Source organism: Danio rerio, chromosome 1 (assembly GCF_052040795.2).
Source record: "Danio rerio strain M-AB ecotype USA chromosome 1, GRCz13ab, whole genome shotgun sequence".
NCBI lineage: Eukaryota > Metazoa > Chordata > Actinopteri > Cypriniformes > Danionidae > Danio > Danio rerio.
This window is the reverse complement of record NC_141021.1, coordinates 60510526-60527077: the sequence shown is the minus strand read 5'-3', so window position 1 is coordinate 60527077 and position 16552 is coordinate 60510526. Positions and strand designations below refer to the sequence as shown.

General features: G+C 37.4%; 1 protein-coding gene across 2 annotated transcripts; it reads right to left on the bottom strand.

Annotated features, from left to right (window-relative positions):
- Window positions 1–1992: 1992 nt before the first annotated feature.
- On the bottom strand, window positions 1993–16447 carry nilt79 (novel immunoglobulin-like transcript 79). 2 transcript variants are annotated; one of them, XM_087238167.1, is made up of 7 exons: window positions 13595–16447; window positions 13180–13503; window positions 10403–10711; window positions 9860–10033; window positions 9693–9788; window positions 4776–4849; window positions 1993–2395 (listed from the first exon to the last, which is right to left on the bottom strand). In XM_087238167.1, the coding sequence occupies exons 1-7, from the start codon at window positions 13650–13652 to the stop codon at window positions 2159–2161; spliced, it is 1272 nt and encodes a 423-aa protein (XP_087094293.1). In that variant the 5' UTR covers window positions 13653–16447; the 3' UTR covers window positions 1993–2158. The 2 variants fall into 2 exon arrangements, with proteins under 2 accessions (XP_087094293.1, XP_087094294.1); XM_087238168.1 differs by lacking the exon at window positions 4776–4849 and having other exon boundaries at window positions 13595–15581.
- Window positions 16448–16552: the final 105 nt, after the last annotated feature.

Below are 16552 nucleotides of genomic sequence, written 5' to 3'. Positions count from 1 at the left end.
AATGTTGACAGGTATAAAGCATGAACATACATTTTTTATCCCTTCTTTACAAGAATTTGGATGGTCAAAATATCTCAACTACATTAAAGTTCTTCCATCAATCCCATGATTAAACATGCTTTACCGCACCGCTCGACGCTGATCGCTTGATTTCAGTATTTGCACGTTCACGGTCGCGTGCATGAGCGACAAGCGCGTTCCCGAGTGAATTTTAAATGAACAGCGCGCCCCCTGGTCACAGTTTTTGACGGGTCACAGATTTCGCCACAACAGCTGTATCGCTGGGCGCTGCTGTTGCAAAGGAAGTGTATTGAGTGTCACCTGTTGGTGATTCTAAGCTCTTTGCCAACAGGAAGAGAAGAATACACGGTCCATTTTAATGATTACATTTAAAACAGAGGAGAAGCAGAGGGGGTTTACTATATCACGCTCGCGGTGCTAAAACGTTTGCCGTCGGTTTGCAGAGGAATGTTCAGCTCAATGCTGCAGGTGTGAGAGACGGCTGTGTGCTGAGGCGGGGGAGAGAGAGCGACGGCATCACCCTCAGCTCGTTGTGAAGAGTAAAGTTAGGCACGGTACAGCACGGACACGCGAGATTCTTTAAAAATCTCCAGTAACACATAAAAACAATCGCTGGTCACTTTTTTATTATTATTTGGTTGATAGGGGATTCTGAAAAGTCTATCTTTGCAACACTGGCTGGCAGTGTATTTGATTGAAGGGCTGCGCTCACACGCGGCATGTACAGTATGGAAGGAATGTGCCATAATTCATGGGGGCCCCTGGGTTTAAAAAATATAATAACGTTAAAATCTTCACGGTTATTGACAGAATTTACAAAATACGATATAAAATGTATAAAAGAGCTATATGAAAAATATAGGCTTTTTGGCTTGGTGGGGGCCCCTAATTCCCTGAGACCCAAAGCGGCTGCTACATTGCTTATTGGTTTAGTCCGCCAGTACTCTGTACGTGTATGTTGGTAAGCAAAGTTTGATGTAAATCCTACACGTCGCCTCATAGAATAGCGTAGTTTTATCTTTCAAATTCTAACTGTTCTTTGGCTCCACAAAGCATTTAAAAGTTATACTCACCCGGAAAATCTCTCCACCAGACAGACCGCGACGGACGGCTTTCAAAACATAGAGCACACATAAAGGTGCAGCTGTGGCCGGAGCTTAACGGGGTTGTTTTTTATGGAATCAGATTAGTCTCAAAAGAAATTCACGCAAAAGACACGATGTACACATGCGTAGCCAAATTCACGTGCATAAAACCAAATTATTAAAATATTTATTTATATTCACAAAAAAATTTCACGTGCACAAAATAAAAATACATTTTCATAAAATACGTTTTACAAATGCAAAACACCATTTGCAAATGTTTAAGAGTGTACAAAAAGTTTTGAATGTTTAAAACTTGCGAGTTCATCCTGAATGAGAATGTGCTAATCCTCTTTCACGTACATGTACGACTCCCCCTGGATACGTGTGTGTGTATTTTTGAGACTTTCCTGCCAGAGTCAGGACTACTCGTACCTTTCAGCCAATCAGATGAGAGCTGTATTCAATAAAACCAACTTTGAGCTTCTTTTGCGCAGACTGTTCTTCTCCATCATGGCGAACGGAGAAAGCAGCAGTCACACTTTTTTTAAATGTATTTATTTATTTATTATTCTCACTCTTTTTATCCATTATTTTGCCGCAGCTCTGCTCTTCTTATTTATTGTCGGGGTAATCATAAGTATCATTCCGGCCACAACAGCATTACAGCGTCATTGTGGTCCAGTGGTCAGCACATTATGTTACCATACCCTTAGTCCCGAAGTCGAACCTCACCTAAGTTGATTTCTTTTTTTTTTTACATTTTTATTGTTAAGACATATAAAACTGTAAGGTTGTTGAACATTTGAAGTTCTAAAGCAGCTGTTTTCTTGAAAATGACGTAATAGTGTCATTAGAAACTGAATGAAACTGAAAAAAATATATATTTACTCAGGTGAGGATCTTTATTTTTTTTTTTTATTTTTTTTTTTGCAGTGTGTAAACCAGTCTCCAATATTGATTCATCAAAATAATACAAAAGCTACATATTTATAATCACAAAACACGTGAGATATAGTTTACATAAGGAGATATTGGAGTTCATACATCCTTTAGACATTAACAGTGGCATAATCGCATGTGTCTAATCCACCAGAAGTCCTGTCCGAATGATGTGAAGCTGAAAACCTGACGGTGGAGTAGTTGAGATGATCTGAGGGGCTGCTGGGTAACTGTGCTACAGCATAAACAGAGGCGTCCTGTTTACTGAAAGCAGGAGAGACTGAAGAGTAGATGGGGTTATTAAGAGAAGAGCTGATCTCTTCATAATCACTGACACCATGAGTGGCCTGAGGAGAAGAAATAAACACCAGAGGAAAAACAAATCATTTTATAATACTGAAGAGGACTAGAATATATAACCATGTGGCACTGCACTGTATAAAATATCCGTAAATTAGCTGGTTTCCATATTCCTTGATTCATGTTTTTATTTATTTATGCTTTATTTATGCCTTTGAATTGCATTATGGGGTCTTAATCTTTCTTTTGATAACTTTTAACCTTGAAAAGTTGTAAAAAGTGACTTTTATGAGCACGTGTAATAGTGTGCAGTGCTATATTGTCTGTGTTGGTGTTGTATATTACGCTCCTAAAGCTTTGTAATAAACTGCCAGTGCATTTTCTGTAATTTTAGACACTGATATGTCTAGATATTATTTCTTATGCATTATATTATTTCAAACAACTAACATGTTAATAGAAGTCACTTTGGTAAAATAACCTATAATGCAATTTACATCTGTAAATAAACCCAAAACCCTAAATACTGATATTGTTATCTAACAGATATTTTTTACAGAGTGATGATGGGCAGTTGAATTATTATAAAACATGGCACACAAGAGAAGGTGAGGCAATAAAGTGGATTATTTCACAGTATTGTAATGTACTGTTAATTATTCCACTCATATTACTCATACTCATCCAATAATTCACCTGTTTAGGGTCAATTAATCTGCTTAAACTCTTATACTGTACATTCATTTCCAATAATCTAATAGACATGTGTCAGTTTTTCCAGTTATATTACTCATACTGTGCATTATTTTCCAATAATTCAACAGACCAGAGTCAATTATTATCCTTATATATATATATATATATATATATATATATATATATATATATATATATATATATATATATATATATATATATGAATAATTCAATGAGCAGTAGTCAATTATTCTAATTATAATACTTATACTGTACATTATTTTCCAACAATCCAATGAACCATATTACTCATATTGTGGATTTATTTCTAATAATTCAATGAGCTAAAGTCAATTATTCTGCTTATACTACTCATACTGAGCATTATTTTTCAATAATTCAATTGCTTAGGATCCATTATTCCACTTAAAGTACATTTACTGTGCATTATTTTACAATAATTCAGCTGACCAAAGTCAATGATTTCCCTTATGCTACTCATATTTAGTTATTTTTTTTATATTTCAGTGGGCTGGAGACAATTATTGCACTCATACTACTTATACTGTACATTATTTTTAATAATCCAATGGACCCGAGTCAGTTATTCTACTTAAATTACTCATATTGTGGATTAATTTCTAATAATTCAATGAGCTGAAGTCAATTATTCTGCTTATAGTACTCATACTGTGCATTATTTTTCAATAATTCAACTGACCGTAGTCATTTTATTACTCATATACTACTCATATTTATTTTTGTGAATAATTTAATGGGTTGGAGTCAATTATTCTGCTTATACTACTCATACTGTGCATTTTTTTCCAATAATTCAACTGCTTAGGATCAATTATTCCACTTAAAGTACATTTACTGTGCATTATTTAACAATAATTCAGCAGACCAGAGTCAATTATTACCCTTATACTACTATAATATATATATATATTATATATATATTTATTTAATAATCAGTGGGCTGGATTCAATTATTGCACTTATACTACTTATACTGTACATTAATTTCTAATAATTCAATCAGCTGGAGCCAATTGTTCCCCTTACTCAAACTGCACATTATTTTCGAATGATTCAATGGACTGGAGTGAATTATTTAGCTTAAAGTACTATAAATAAGGATTATTTTCCAATAATTCAACAGACTGGAGTCAATCATTCCCCATATACAGCTCATACTGTACATTATTTTCTAATATTTAAACAGATCTAAGTCAATTATTTTGCTTATACTCAAACTGCACATATATACATGTCAGACCGTTTTATTCTGGGTGTTTTTTACAGGATATTATATGAAATGATCATTTTTGTGTTGTGATTTGCATCTGTTTACATTGAGTGCTCCTGTGATTGCCCTAAACCATGGCCGACTGCAACAAGTAGACATACTTCGAACTCTACTTTCCAATAATTCAACTGCTTAGGATCAATTATTCTGCTTAAACTACTCATACTGTGCATTATTTTCTGATATGATCTAATAACAAAGCCTTTTTGTTGTGTTTTGATGTGATTTCTGACTGTTGTAGCAGTGAAATAACTCAAATCATTCAGCGGAGTGATATATAGCTGTAATGCGCTCTAAAGCTGCCGGAACTACTTCAGCTGTGTGTTTATCTGACAATAACAAAACACCTTAGAGTGCTCATCAGCCAATCAGAATCAAGCATTCGACAGCCCAGTAGAATAAATACAGCTGAGACTCACTTCTCTAGTTGTCTCCGTGTTTCCATTTGGCAGATTCTCAGGTTGGTAATAGACATCATCTTTGATCTGCGCTCCTGTGTAGTGACATGCGAGCTTATTAGTTTGTTTCAAAATGTATTAATCACAGAATTATTATTGTTAAATCCCTTTCAAACAGTAGCCATGGTTTTACTATAGTAAAACAGTAATAGCAGGTGGCATGGTGGCTCAGTGGTTAGCACTGTGGCCTCACAGCAAGAAGGTCGTTGGTTTGAGTAACGGCTGGACTGTGTGGAGTTTGCATGTTCTCCCTGTGTTGGAGTGGGGTTCCTCCGAGTGCTCCGGTTTCCCCCACAGTCCAAACACATGCGCTGTAGGGGAATTGGGTATACAAAAACTGGGTTGCAGCTGAAAGGCCATCTTCTGTGTAAAACATATGCTTTAATAGTTGGTGGGTCCACTGTGGCGACCTCAGATAAATAAGGGACTAAGCCGAAGGAAATTGAATGAATGAAAACAGTAGTAGCACTAGTGCATCAACTTCCAAAAAACATGGTCACTGGTCCCAAATAGCCACATTCTTTCTAGAGAGCCACGCCCCCTTGTGGCCAGAAGTGCACATAACTATAGGGTCATTTTTGTGACACTGTACAACACAAGTGTCAAGTCCAGTTCCTGGAGGGCCGCAGCTCTGCACAGTTTAGCTTTAACCCTAATTAAACACACCTGATCAAATTAATTGAGTCCTTCAGGCTTGTTTGAAACCTACAGGTAAGTGTGTTGAAGCAGGGTTGGAACTAAACTGTGCAGAGCTGCGGCCCTCCAGGACCGGGGTTTGGACACCCCTGCTCTAAGGCATAGGTCTCATACTGGATTCCTGGAGGTCCGCAGCTCTGCACAGTTTTACTCCAACCCTAATCAAACACAGCTGATCAACTAATCAAGGTGTTCAAGACTACTAGAGACTATTGAGCAGGAGTGAGTTGGAGGTGGTTGGAGCTAAACTATGCAGAGCTAAGAAACTCCAAAAATTTAGTTTAAGACCCTTACTGTTAGGGGTAGATGTAGACATGAATAAAACACAAGCCAAAGCCCTAGGGGGTTTTTGTGCAGCCCTTTTTAGATGTCAGCACTCACCGCCTCCCTGCAGCTGTTTACACCAAACTCATCTTTACCAGAACTGTATGTAAATTACCTTAAATATAGTTCTGAGTTTGCTTAGTATAACCACTAGGTGGTAGGATTTGTCATCAATATCATTTGTTGTGTGTATATTCAGATGCTTTCATTTCACCTGATTTTTGTGTACATCATACTTGTGAATATCACTGTAATAATGAGAGTTTTGTTTTGGTTTATCAGAAAAAAAAGTCAAAATTAAATGAATTTTTCTTTATAACAAGTAAAATAATAATAATATTGTATATTTTACTTACACCACGGATTATTTTGCTCTTTTTAAGGAAAAAACTCTCTAATATTATTATTCCCCCTTTGAATTTTTTTCTTTTTTAAATATTTTCCAAAATGGTGTTTAACAGATTCAGGAAATGTTCACAGTATGTCTGATCATATTTTTTCTTCTGGAGAAAGTATAACCACTAGGTGGTAGGATTTGTCATTAATATAATTTGTTGTATGCATATTCTGATGCTTTCATTTCACCTTTTTTTTCCCCAGAGAGTGTGTGCACCATGCTTGTGAATATCACTGTAATAATAAGAGTTTTGTTTTGGTTTATCAGAAAAAAAGGTCAACATTAAATGAGTTTTTCCTTAAAACAAGTAATATAAGATAGATAATAGTGTTTATTTTACTTACACCACAGATTATTTTGCTCTTTTTTAAGGAAAAAACTCTGTAATAGTAATTTGTAAAATTTTTTTCTTAAAAAAAAAAAAAAAAAAAAAAATATATATATATATATATATATATATATATATATATATATATATATATATATATATATATATATATACAGTTAAAGTCAGAATTATTATTCTGACTTATTATTATTATTATTATATAAATATTTCCCAAATAATGTTTAACAGAGCAAGGACATTTGCACAGTATGTCTGATAATATTTTTTCTTCTGGAGAAAGTCTTACTTGTTTTATTTTGGCTAGAATAAAAATGTTTTTTTTTTAATTTTTAAACACCATTTTAAGGTCAATATTATTAGCCCCTTTAGGCAAATTTTTTTCAATAGTCTACAGAACAAACCATTATTATACAATAACTTGCCTAATTACCCTAACCTGCATATTTAACCTAATTAACATAATTAAGCCTTTAAATGTCACTTTAAGCTGTATAGAAGTGTCTTGAAGAATATCTAGTCTAATATTATTTACTGTCATCATGGCAAAGATAAAATAAATCAGTTATTAGAGAGGAGTTATTAACACTATTATGATTAGAAATGTGTTGGAGAAATCTGCTCTCTGTTAAATGGAAATTGGAGAAAAAATAAACAAGGGTGAAAATAATTCTGATTTCAGCTGTAAGTGTGTTGAAGCAGGGTTGGAAGTAAACTGTGCAGAGCTGCAGCCCTCCAATAACTGAGTTTGACACCTGTGCTCTACAACAATAAATACTGCTTTTTCATTACTGTAAGGGGTAGATGTAGATGACATGAATAAAACACAAGCCAAAGCCCTAGGGGATTTGTACAGCCCTTTTTAGATGTCAGCACTCACCGCCTCCCTGCAGCTGTTTACACCAAACTCATCTTTACCAGAATTGTATGTAAATTACCTTAAATATAGTTCTGAGTTTGCTTAGTATAACCACTAGGTGGTAGGATTTGTCATCAATATCATTTGTTGTGTGCATATTCTGATGCTTTCATTTTAGTGTGAACCATAGTGTGTACCATACTTGTAAATATCACTGTGAAAATAATAGTTTTGTTAGCAGAAAAAAGTCTAAATTAAGTGGATTTTTCCTTAAAACAAGAAAAATGATCTGTAAGTATAAGTTAAGGGGCAGAACGGTGGCAGAGTGGGTAGCACAATCGCCTCAAAGCAAGAAGGTCGCTGACTCGAGCCCTGGCTGGGTCAGTTTTGGTGTTTCTGTCTGGTTTCCCCCACAGTCAGAGCCGGAGCAAGCTGAACTGCCGCTTTAGGTAAGGGACGATCACGTTGCCCTCAACCCGAAAGTTAAAACGGAACTGACCGGTTATCAAATTGAAGATCAGGGGATGTTGGGGGAGGGTTGCTGGGCGCGTACGCCGTCCTCTCTATTCTGCCGCCCTAGTGAGGGAGGTGTTGCAGACATAACTGAGGACGCAGGTGTTGAGGGAGGTGTCGAGGACGCCGCCCTCTATTCCGCCGCCCTAGGTGGTCGCCTAGGTCGCTTTTATGGATGTGCCCGCCCTGCCCACAGTCCGAACACATGGTGTATAGGTGAATTAAGTACGCTAAAATGGTATGTTGTGTATGTTTGTGAATTAGCATGTATAGGAGTTTCCCAGTGATGGGTTGCAGCTGGAAGCTGCGTAAAACATATGATGGATGAGTGAAATAAGATAATATTGCTTATTTTACTTACACCACTGACAGATTATTGTGCTTTTTATTGGAAAAACTCGCTTAATTTGGGTTATTTCTGAAAAATTGTTTTTTTTTTTTGCTTATCTGGAAAGCACTTCTTGATTTAAGACTTTTTATATATTTGGGCAAGAAACAAAACAAAACATCTAAGTAAGAAAAGCATTATTTTGCAGTGTTTAAATGAAACCTGAGCGCAGACGTTGTGCGTATTGACAGTAATTAAACTTCTCTGAATGAAGCTAGTGTAACACATAGATATATACACTAGATATCGCATAGGGACCCTGAGCATGCGTCAATAGTGCGGCCACATTGGTACAGTGCTCCCAGGACAAATGTCACTCAACCGCACTAGTCAAGACAGTGTTATTACGTGAAGATGCGGGAATTTAGCGCTGTCTACGGGTGTAGTAACGAGCAAACAAAGAAAACAAAGCACAAAGGCAGAACATTTCATAGGTAATATTAAGTTTTTTTTGTTTTTGTTTTTGTATGTTCTGAACTTTTGTGCTAATCAGGTAACGTTATTGATGATAACAGTCACTTACTGCATTCATCATAAGGCAAAGCAGCTCCAACTCGCACTAAACACTCGGCTTATGCTAGTTTTGTTGAATAAAATCAGCAAACAATGCAAAAGAAATATGACAACGAGATGCTGCGCTGCCAGAAACTTGTGTTATTGTCGTCTAACGTTAGTGAAAGAGTCGTTCGGGGGATTCATTCACAAACGAATCGCTCCCTCCATCAGTATGAGAAGTGAAAGCAGGAGAGGAGCTGTGTTTCAGGACATGATTAGATCAAATTTAACAGGGAGGGTGGATAGTACATTAATGTACACACAAACACAAGCTTTTTGTCAGGAATGCCCGTGCGATCACTGATCCATAATGTAGAAAAGTGATGTCAAATTATAATTTTCGTAATTAGAAAAAAAAATTACACACTAACATCCAGGAAAACTCCCGATCATAGATATATGTGTATATCTCTGGCTTTGGATGGCCGCAGTCCTCCACTGTACCTTGGTCCCGCATTAATTTCAAAGGAGCGCTACCCTGTAGCAAGATGGCGGCGCTATTGCTATTCCGTCCAATAGACAACAATAGGCCAGGCAACATCTAGTGTATATATCTATGAGTGTAACAGAGGCCAACTAGTAAGTGCTGTGCAGCCAAACCTAACTCCTTTGACCTCTAAAGGTTCTCTAGCAACAGACGCTAGACGCCCATGCGGAAGGTCACCGGTTTTATACCAGCTCGGAGAGGATAGGGTGGTGTTGGACCGGCGGGGTTACACTAATCAGACCTGTGTTTTGACACTAAAGTCCAGCTTTACTATGGTAAATGAGAAAATAAAAGGTTTAAGTAAGAAGGTTACCTTTTTTCTTTTGTTTTCTCTTGAGGTAGAGGAACAACGAGAGTCCAAACACCGTCAGCATCACTACGACCATCAGCATGATGAATGCTGTAAACCCTTGAGAAGCAGACAATGAAATCAGCTTAATATGAACTATTTCTGAGGGAAAAAAACTGAATAAATATTACCCAATGGTGTGTTTGATGATGCTGCATTGGTGGATGCATTTAAAAACATTGATATTGATGATGATGATGCAGATGATGAAGGTGTGACGGGTCTGCTGGATGCAGGATCTTCTGGTTTGCTGGTGTGAAATGAAGCAGCTGTGGTATTTTTAGGAAGCCTCCGCTCAGATGTGGCTAAAACAGAAATAATGATTGGGTTTACTGCATAACAGACTGTGGTTTATTCAGTTATTGCTGATATAATAAGGATACAACTAGTTGAGATGGTTTAAGCAGTGTTTCTCTGTGCATTGAGCATGCATGTCAGAATATATCTGCACGGTTTGTTTTAGTCTTATTTTGGCCCGAGATCACGTGACTCTTCACACTTCCCCTGACAACTGTGAGAAACGCTTCATTAGTGTGAAGGGTGTGGGTGTTATAGCACACTTACTGTATGTGTGAGCAGTTATGTGTTTTGTTTTTACAAGTTCTTTGCACAAAGAAACTTTAGTTCTGTCCTTAACATGTTATATTAGTATAATAAGTCTGATGTGGTCTTACCTTCACTAATTTGCAGATCTGTGGCTGAAATCCATGTGTGCTTTCGTGTTTGTTTCTCTTCAGCTCCACACCAGTATATCCCAGAATCCTCCTCTGTCAGATCTCTGATGTTTACAGTGAAATTTCTCTCAGAGTCATCAGTCAGAGAGAATCGGCCAGTTGTGTTTGTTTCTGACGAAACTTTGATCATCTTCTTACAGTCAGACGGGTCGCTTCCTTTGCAGAGGAATCTGATGAGTTCTTTCAGATCTCTTGTATAACTGCAGGTGATGTTTAGATGTTTTCCAGGTTCTCCAGACACTCGAGACACTAAATCAGCAGAAACAACAGACACTGACTGTTTAATCAGACACTGCTCTGAATAATAGCACATATTTCTGCTCTACATTCATCAGTTTTTCATGACAGCTTCGCTTCAGAAAATAAAATAATTTAAAAAATAATGTCAAGACTCTTGGTGTGACTCTGGAGTCAGATCTGAGTTTCAATAGCCATGTAAAAGCAGTCAGTAAATCAGCATACTATCATCTCAAACACATTGCAGGAATCAGATGCTTTGTTTCCAGTGAAAACTTGCTCATGCTTTTATCAGCAGCAGGGTGGATTACTGTTGTTACAAACCCCTGAGGTTAGTCTAGGGTTGTGGGGTTTGACATTTGATTAATTAAAATATATTTATATAAACAGTGAATGAGTGCAAAAGACAACCAAACTAATGCCAAAAAATATGTGCTTTTATTTACAATTCCCAAAAGTGAACAACAATGAATCAATCAAAAATAAAGAAAAATTAAGGAAGGCAAAAATATACTATTTACAATATATACAACACTGAGACAAATAAAGACGGTAAAAAACAAGAGAGCCGGCAGAAGGGACGCGAGCGGCGATAAAGAAATGAAAAAAAAACAAAATCCAAACTAAATCTAACTTCCCAGAAGCCTCTAGCTAACTAACTATATGAAAAACAGTATAATTAACATCTTCCGAGTCCCAACTATCTACTCTATCTAGCTATCCAAAAAGTACAAGGGGTGGCGCTCGCCCCTAACCTAGTGTACTAAACAGCAGAGTAGTCCTACGTGACCTTCTTACCTGTCTGCTTCATCCAAGCCCTGTAAACAACGTAAACTAGGAATGATGTACGAATAACGGACGGATAACGTGCACACAGAAACGGGCAACAATAAAATACACAGTTAGATGGATTATTTCTAAATGCACGCGATAAATACAAACAAGCGACAAAAGCAGAGAAAGAAAAAAAAATGCAAGGGACTAGCGAGTGGTCTGAGACGCGCTTTTATGACGGGTGGTCTTTGCTTATTGGATGTGACGTAAGAGTGACGTAACCGGAGAGGATTGACTGACAGCTGAATGGACCAATAAACGGAACCTGAAAATACATGAAAGCAGATATGGGAGAACAGAGCGAAAGCGAGAGAGAAAAAAAACACAGAGAAACAGAGCACAAATAACACAAATACATAACAACTGTAACGGCCTCCTCACCGGCTTTCCCAAAAGACAGTCAGACAGTTGCAGCTCATCCAGAACAGATTCTGACCAAAACACCTGTCCTCAGGTCTCTACACTGGCTCCCAGTTACATTCAGAATAGATTTAAAGTATTATTACTGCTCTATAAGTCACTAAATGGCCTAGGACATCAATACATTACATATATGCAAACTGAATACAAACCCAACAGATCACTCAGATCTTTAGGATCTTATAAACCAGAAACTCCAAGAGTTCAGTCAAAGCAGGGTGAATCAGCCTTCAGCTACTAACAACAGCGCCCCCCACTGCTGGAATCAGCTTCCAGAAATGATCAGATGTGCTCCAACATTAGGCTAATTCACATCAAGACTAAACACATGTCTGTTTAACTGAGCCTTTCCTGCTGCGTCCGACAGATCGCACTAATACAGTGTCTTTCTTTTCTTTTTCATTCTTTTATAACCTATTTTAAACACATATTAATCCGTTATTATCTGTTTTTAATCATTTTTATTATCTGTTTTTATTTTCTTATACTCGTCTCTTTTATTCTTGTTTATGTAAAGCACTTTAAATTGCTGCTGTGTATGAAATGTGCTATAGAAATACACTCTCCTTGTCTTATAAACAGTTATTTAGTGAACATGTAAAGTCAATCTTTTGAATCCCTGAATGTCAGCAGATACTTAACACAGACACACTTGATACACTTCATTGAACATCTATTATACACACAGACATCACTTTATTTTAGAAAAGACACTATATACTGTATAACTGCAAGTTCATTCTGTTTATCAGCCGTCCACCCTGCACACAACATCTTAACTTCTCTAATTCTGACTGTAATGTAGTAATAAGAGTATCAGAAAGAGGAAGTTTTGAATGCTTTTTTAACAATGCATTGCAGGAGTCTGAGAGCTGAAGTGTTTTTCATTTTAATTAAATAAGTAATAATTTAAGTAGATTAATTATGGTATCTCTTTTTTGAACTATTTCTTAACAAATGAAACCGCATGCGTGTGGTGTGAGGAAGTGATGCGGGTCAGCGTTTCTGCTGGTGCCTCATATCAGCATCAGCAGAGGAAACTGTGGTTTCTGTTCATCTCTCTGTCTTAACAGCATCATACACACACACACACACACACACACACACACACACACACACACTAAACTATTTATGTATTTAATTAGAATATATTAGTGTTATATTAAGATTTCTATCTCTATGTGTATTGCAGTATTTCATTAATATAACTGTATATTCTGACTTACCCTGTTTTATTTCCAGGTAAATCTCTTTATAGTCATCAAATTTTCCCAGTCTTGTCTTCACAGCACACCAGTATTTTCCTTGATCCGCTGTTCTGAGATCAGTGATGGTGATGGTGAAGATGTGAGCTGTCCTGTTATCAGTCAGAGAGAATCTCTTATCTTTAGGTTCTGATCCAGATTCAACAGGAATGTCTTTATAACCTATTGAGCATTTTCCTCTGCAGAGATACTTCTCCATCTTCTCAAATTTAGCATCATATGGACACTTTATCTTTACTTTCCTGCCTTCATGTCCAGTGAAGGTATTCATCTCAGAATCCACCACTAAGAAGAAATAAAGACAGAAGAGCAGCTCAGTGCACACAAGGACCTGATTGAGAGCAGTCACTGCTCTAGAAGCAGAATAAACTCTTACCTGTCATGAGGATCAGCAGAGTGAATATGAGCAGTTTATCTTCAGAGATGTGGATCATTCTGCTGTGTGTGTGTGTGTGCGTGTGCGCTGAGTGTGTGAAGCTGAAAGACAAACTTACAAAAGAGATCAACCTCTCTTTCTCACACACACTTTTTTCACTCTCTCCTCCTCTCTCTGACGTGTATTGTTTGCAGCAAGAGCGCCCTCTGCTGACCGCTACACTTAAATTCACCACTGAAATTAGTATAGGCAGTATATAACGTACACATATAACACATTTCAGCAATAATAGTACATTTTATCGTGTCCAACACTGGTTTACAAAAGACAGCAGGCATTATTTAACAGTTCTGTTAATCTCCACGCATTACAAGATGATGATCCAGTAGTAATGAACTGTCTGGCCAGTGTTTAAATTAGCATACTATACCTTCATGTGTAGTTCATCATAAAAACTGAGGAAATGAGAGAAACAGAAAGTGTGTCATTTATAAACAATCCATTATTAGTTAATTACACATGTCAACTTGGCATTCCTCAATCTACTCATTATAAACAATAGTGAGGAGGAAAAATCACATTTTAAAGGCAGCCTGTTTTTATTTTTTTATTAATTTTATTAAAATGAAGTCGATAATAACCTAAAGTATGTTTACATTCACAACAATTAATAACTGCAGTTCATCTTTATTCCTCAAGGTGTCAGTGTCTGATACACAATGATGATGTCATATTTCACTCATAAACACAAAGGCATAAAACCAGACAGATATCAAATCAGTAACCACTGATCCTGTGATAACCTGTGATATCGTTCGAAACACTCAATGAAGCCAAAATTATCCAATAGTATCTGGATGCAGCCTTTATGATGCAAGCTGAGAATGCATCACTCAGCGATGCAATGTCAGACTCAATGCACTCAATGGAGTGACGTCACTGTGACGGTTAGGGGTGGGGTTAGGTGAGCGCATTAAAAAGCATTGGATGCAGCTCAGATTGCACTGCACCGAGTCTGCAGCCAGACCCCTCTCAAGTAAACGTAAAAGTTAAAGGAACATTCATATTAATTAGCTTAATAAAAAAAATTAGATGTCATATTAACTTTTTTGGGATGATAACGCAATAAGGCAAGTAGAACAGATATCTGCAGCATGTGATCGGTAAATGTAGCTTGTGTGGACGCTACTGCTCCACTTGACTTAAATAATAGATTCGCTACAGAAATGTATTTGATTTATAAAGTAGCAACGCTACCGCCACACTACTGAAAAATATAGTTAGTAGGCTACTGAGAAAAAAAAAAGCTATTAGATACTTGTAGAGATGCTACTGCAGATTACAGTTGCTACCCATATCAAACACACCTGAACCAATTCATTAGAACCTGAACACCACATGATAGTTACAGGCAGGTGTGTTTGATATGAGTTGCAACTGAAATCTGCAGGAAGGTGGCTCTCCAGGAACAGGGTTGGCCACCCCTGAACTAGAGGATGACACAGGAATGGATTTTCACTCCTGTCCCGTCCCACTCTCACAGAAAGAAATTTAGTTCCATCCCACTCCCTGACCAAAGTTTAAGAAATAATCCTGTCCCATCCCGCTCCTGTATTTATATATTGTCATATATATTTTCTCTACTTTTATTATTTAGGTAATAGAAAGATTTTGATTTTATCTGCTCCCCATCTTGTTTTAGACCAGCTGCTGAGTCCCAGTTTCTAGATTTTCTGGAGATCAGTTACAGTAAACAGCACATAGTTCACATCATGTCTACAATAGTTTAATAAACCCAAACAGCACATGAGGCTGCATTTTACTCATTTATTGAAAAGTTTTGTTTTTTAATTAACATGTTAACAATTTTCATCCAATATGCTCATGCATGAAAGAGAGAAATGCAGCATGCACAATTTAAACATATCGAATAAACATCGACACCCTTTGAAAAATAAAAAATAAGCAAATAAGCAGAAACAAAGGATGTATACACACACATACAACACACATACAATAATTCTTCTAGTTTCAATTAATTCATTAATTTTCTTGTCGGCTTAGTCCCTTTATTAATCCGGGGTCGCCATAGCGGAATGAACCACCAACTTATCTAGCATGTTTTTACGCAGCGGATGCCTTTCCAGCTGCAACCCATCACTGGGAAACATCCACACACACTCAGACACAACGGGCAATTTAGGGTACTTTCACACTAGCACTTTTGGTCCCCACCCAGGATCGTTCAATGTCATAGTGCAGTACGTTTAGCTAGTGTCTTCTGAACTCGGGTGTGCACCCACAAACCGCACCCGAGTCCGCCTGAAAGAGGTGGTCTGGGGTACGGTTCATGTGAACTCTGGTATGGTTCACTTCTGATATGAATGCAATCGGAATGCAATCGTACCTAATAACAGAAGTGAACCGCCGACTGTACAACAAACTATCGTTTTCATAATGTTCATTTGTGTGTGTGTGTCTGTATGTGTGTGTGTCACGAATCGTACCTTGGTGACAAGTATGACTGAGCCAGGGCAAACACAGTGATAATTTCTACTTGTCTCCTTCAAAAACAGCTTCTGCAGACACTGTGTGATGTTCTGAATGTGGACACGAGTCGCTTTCTGTATGTCCAAATCCAAAAGATTCAGTAAAAGCAGAATGATCGTGATGTGCGGGCGTCTTTCCATTTAAGCGCTTTGCTTTCGTGACCGTCACCTAGCAACAGCCGTAAACAAAACAGCAGCTCGATAACGCAAGTGGACCAGGGTTCAGAAGGAAAAAAGACAGTGTGAACATAAGCCAACCAAGAAGGTCAACCCAGGCTCATCATGGAAACGTAGCCCCGCAGACGTTTCTGGAGGCCGCAAAATATGTCCTGGGAGGTACGTATTTGTGCAGTTTTTGTTTTCGCAAATCCGCGAGAGGCCGCTGTGCGCACTTTTTCACGTCTCGAAA

Excerpts from the sequence above, each read along its gene's own strand:
- nilt79 (XM_087238167.1), bottom strand. The coding sequence starts at position 13,652 with ATGATCCACATCTCTGAAGATAAACTGCTCATATTCACTCTGCTGATC. Across the intron at positions 13,504-13,594 it reads TCTGCTGATCCTCATGACAG|TGGTGGATTCTGAGATGAAT; the intron begins GTAAGAGTTTAT and ends ATTTCTTCTTAG. Across the intron at positions 10,712-13,179 it reads TTACCTGGAAATAAAACAGG|TGTCTCGAGTGTCTGGAGAA; the intron begins GTAAGTCAGAAT and ends CTGCTGATTTAG.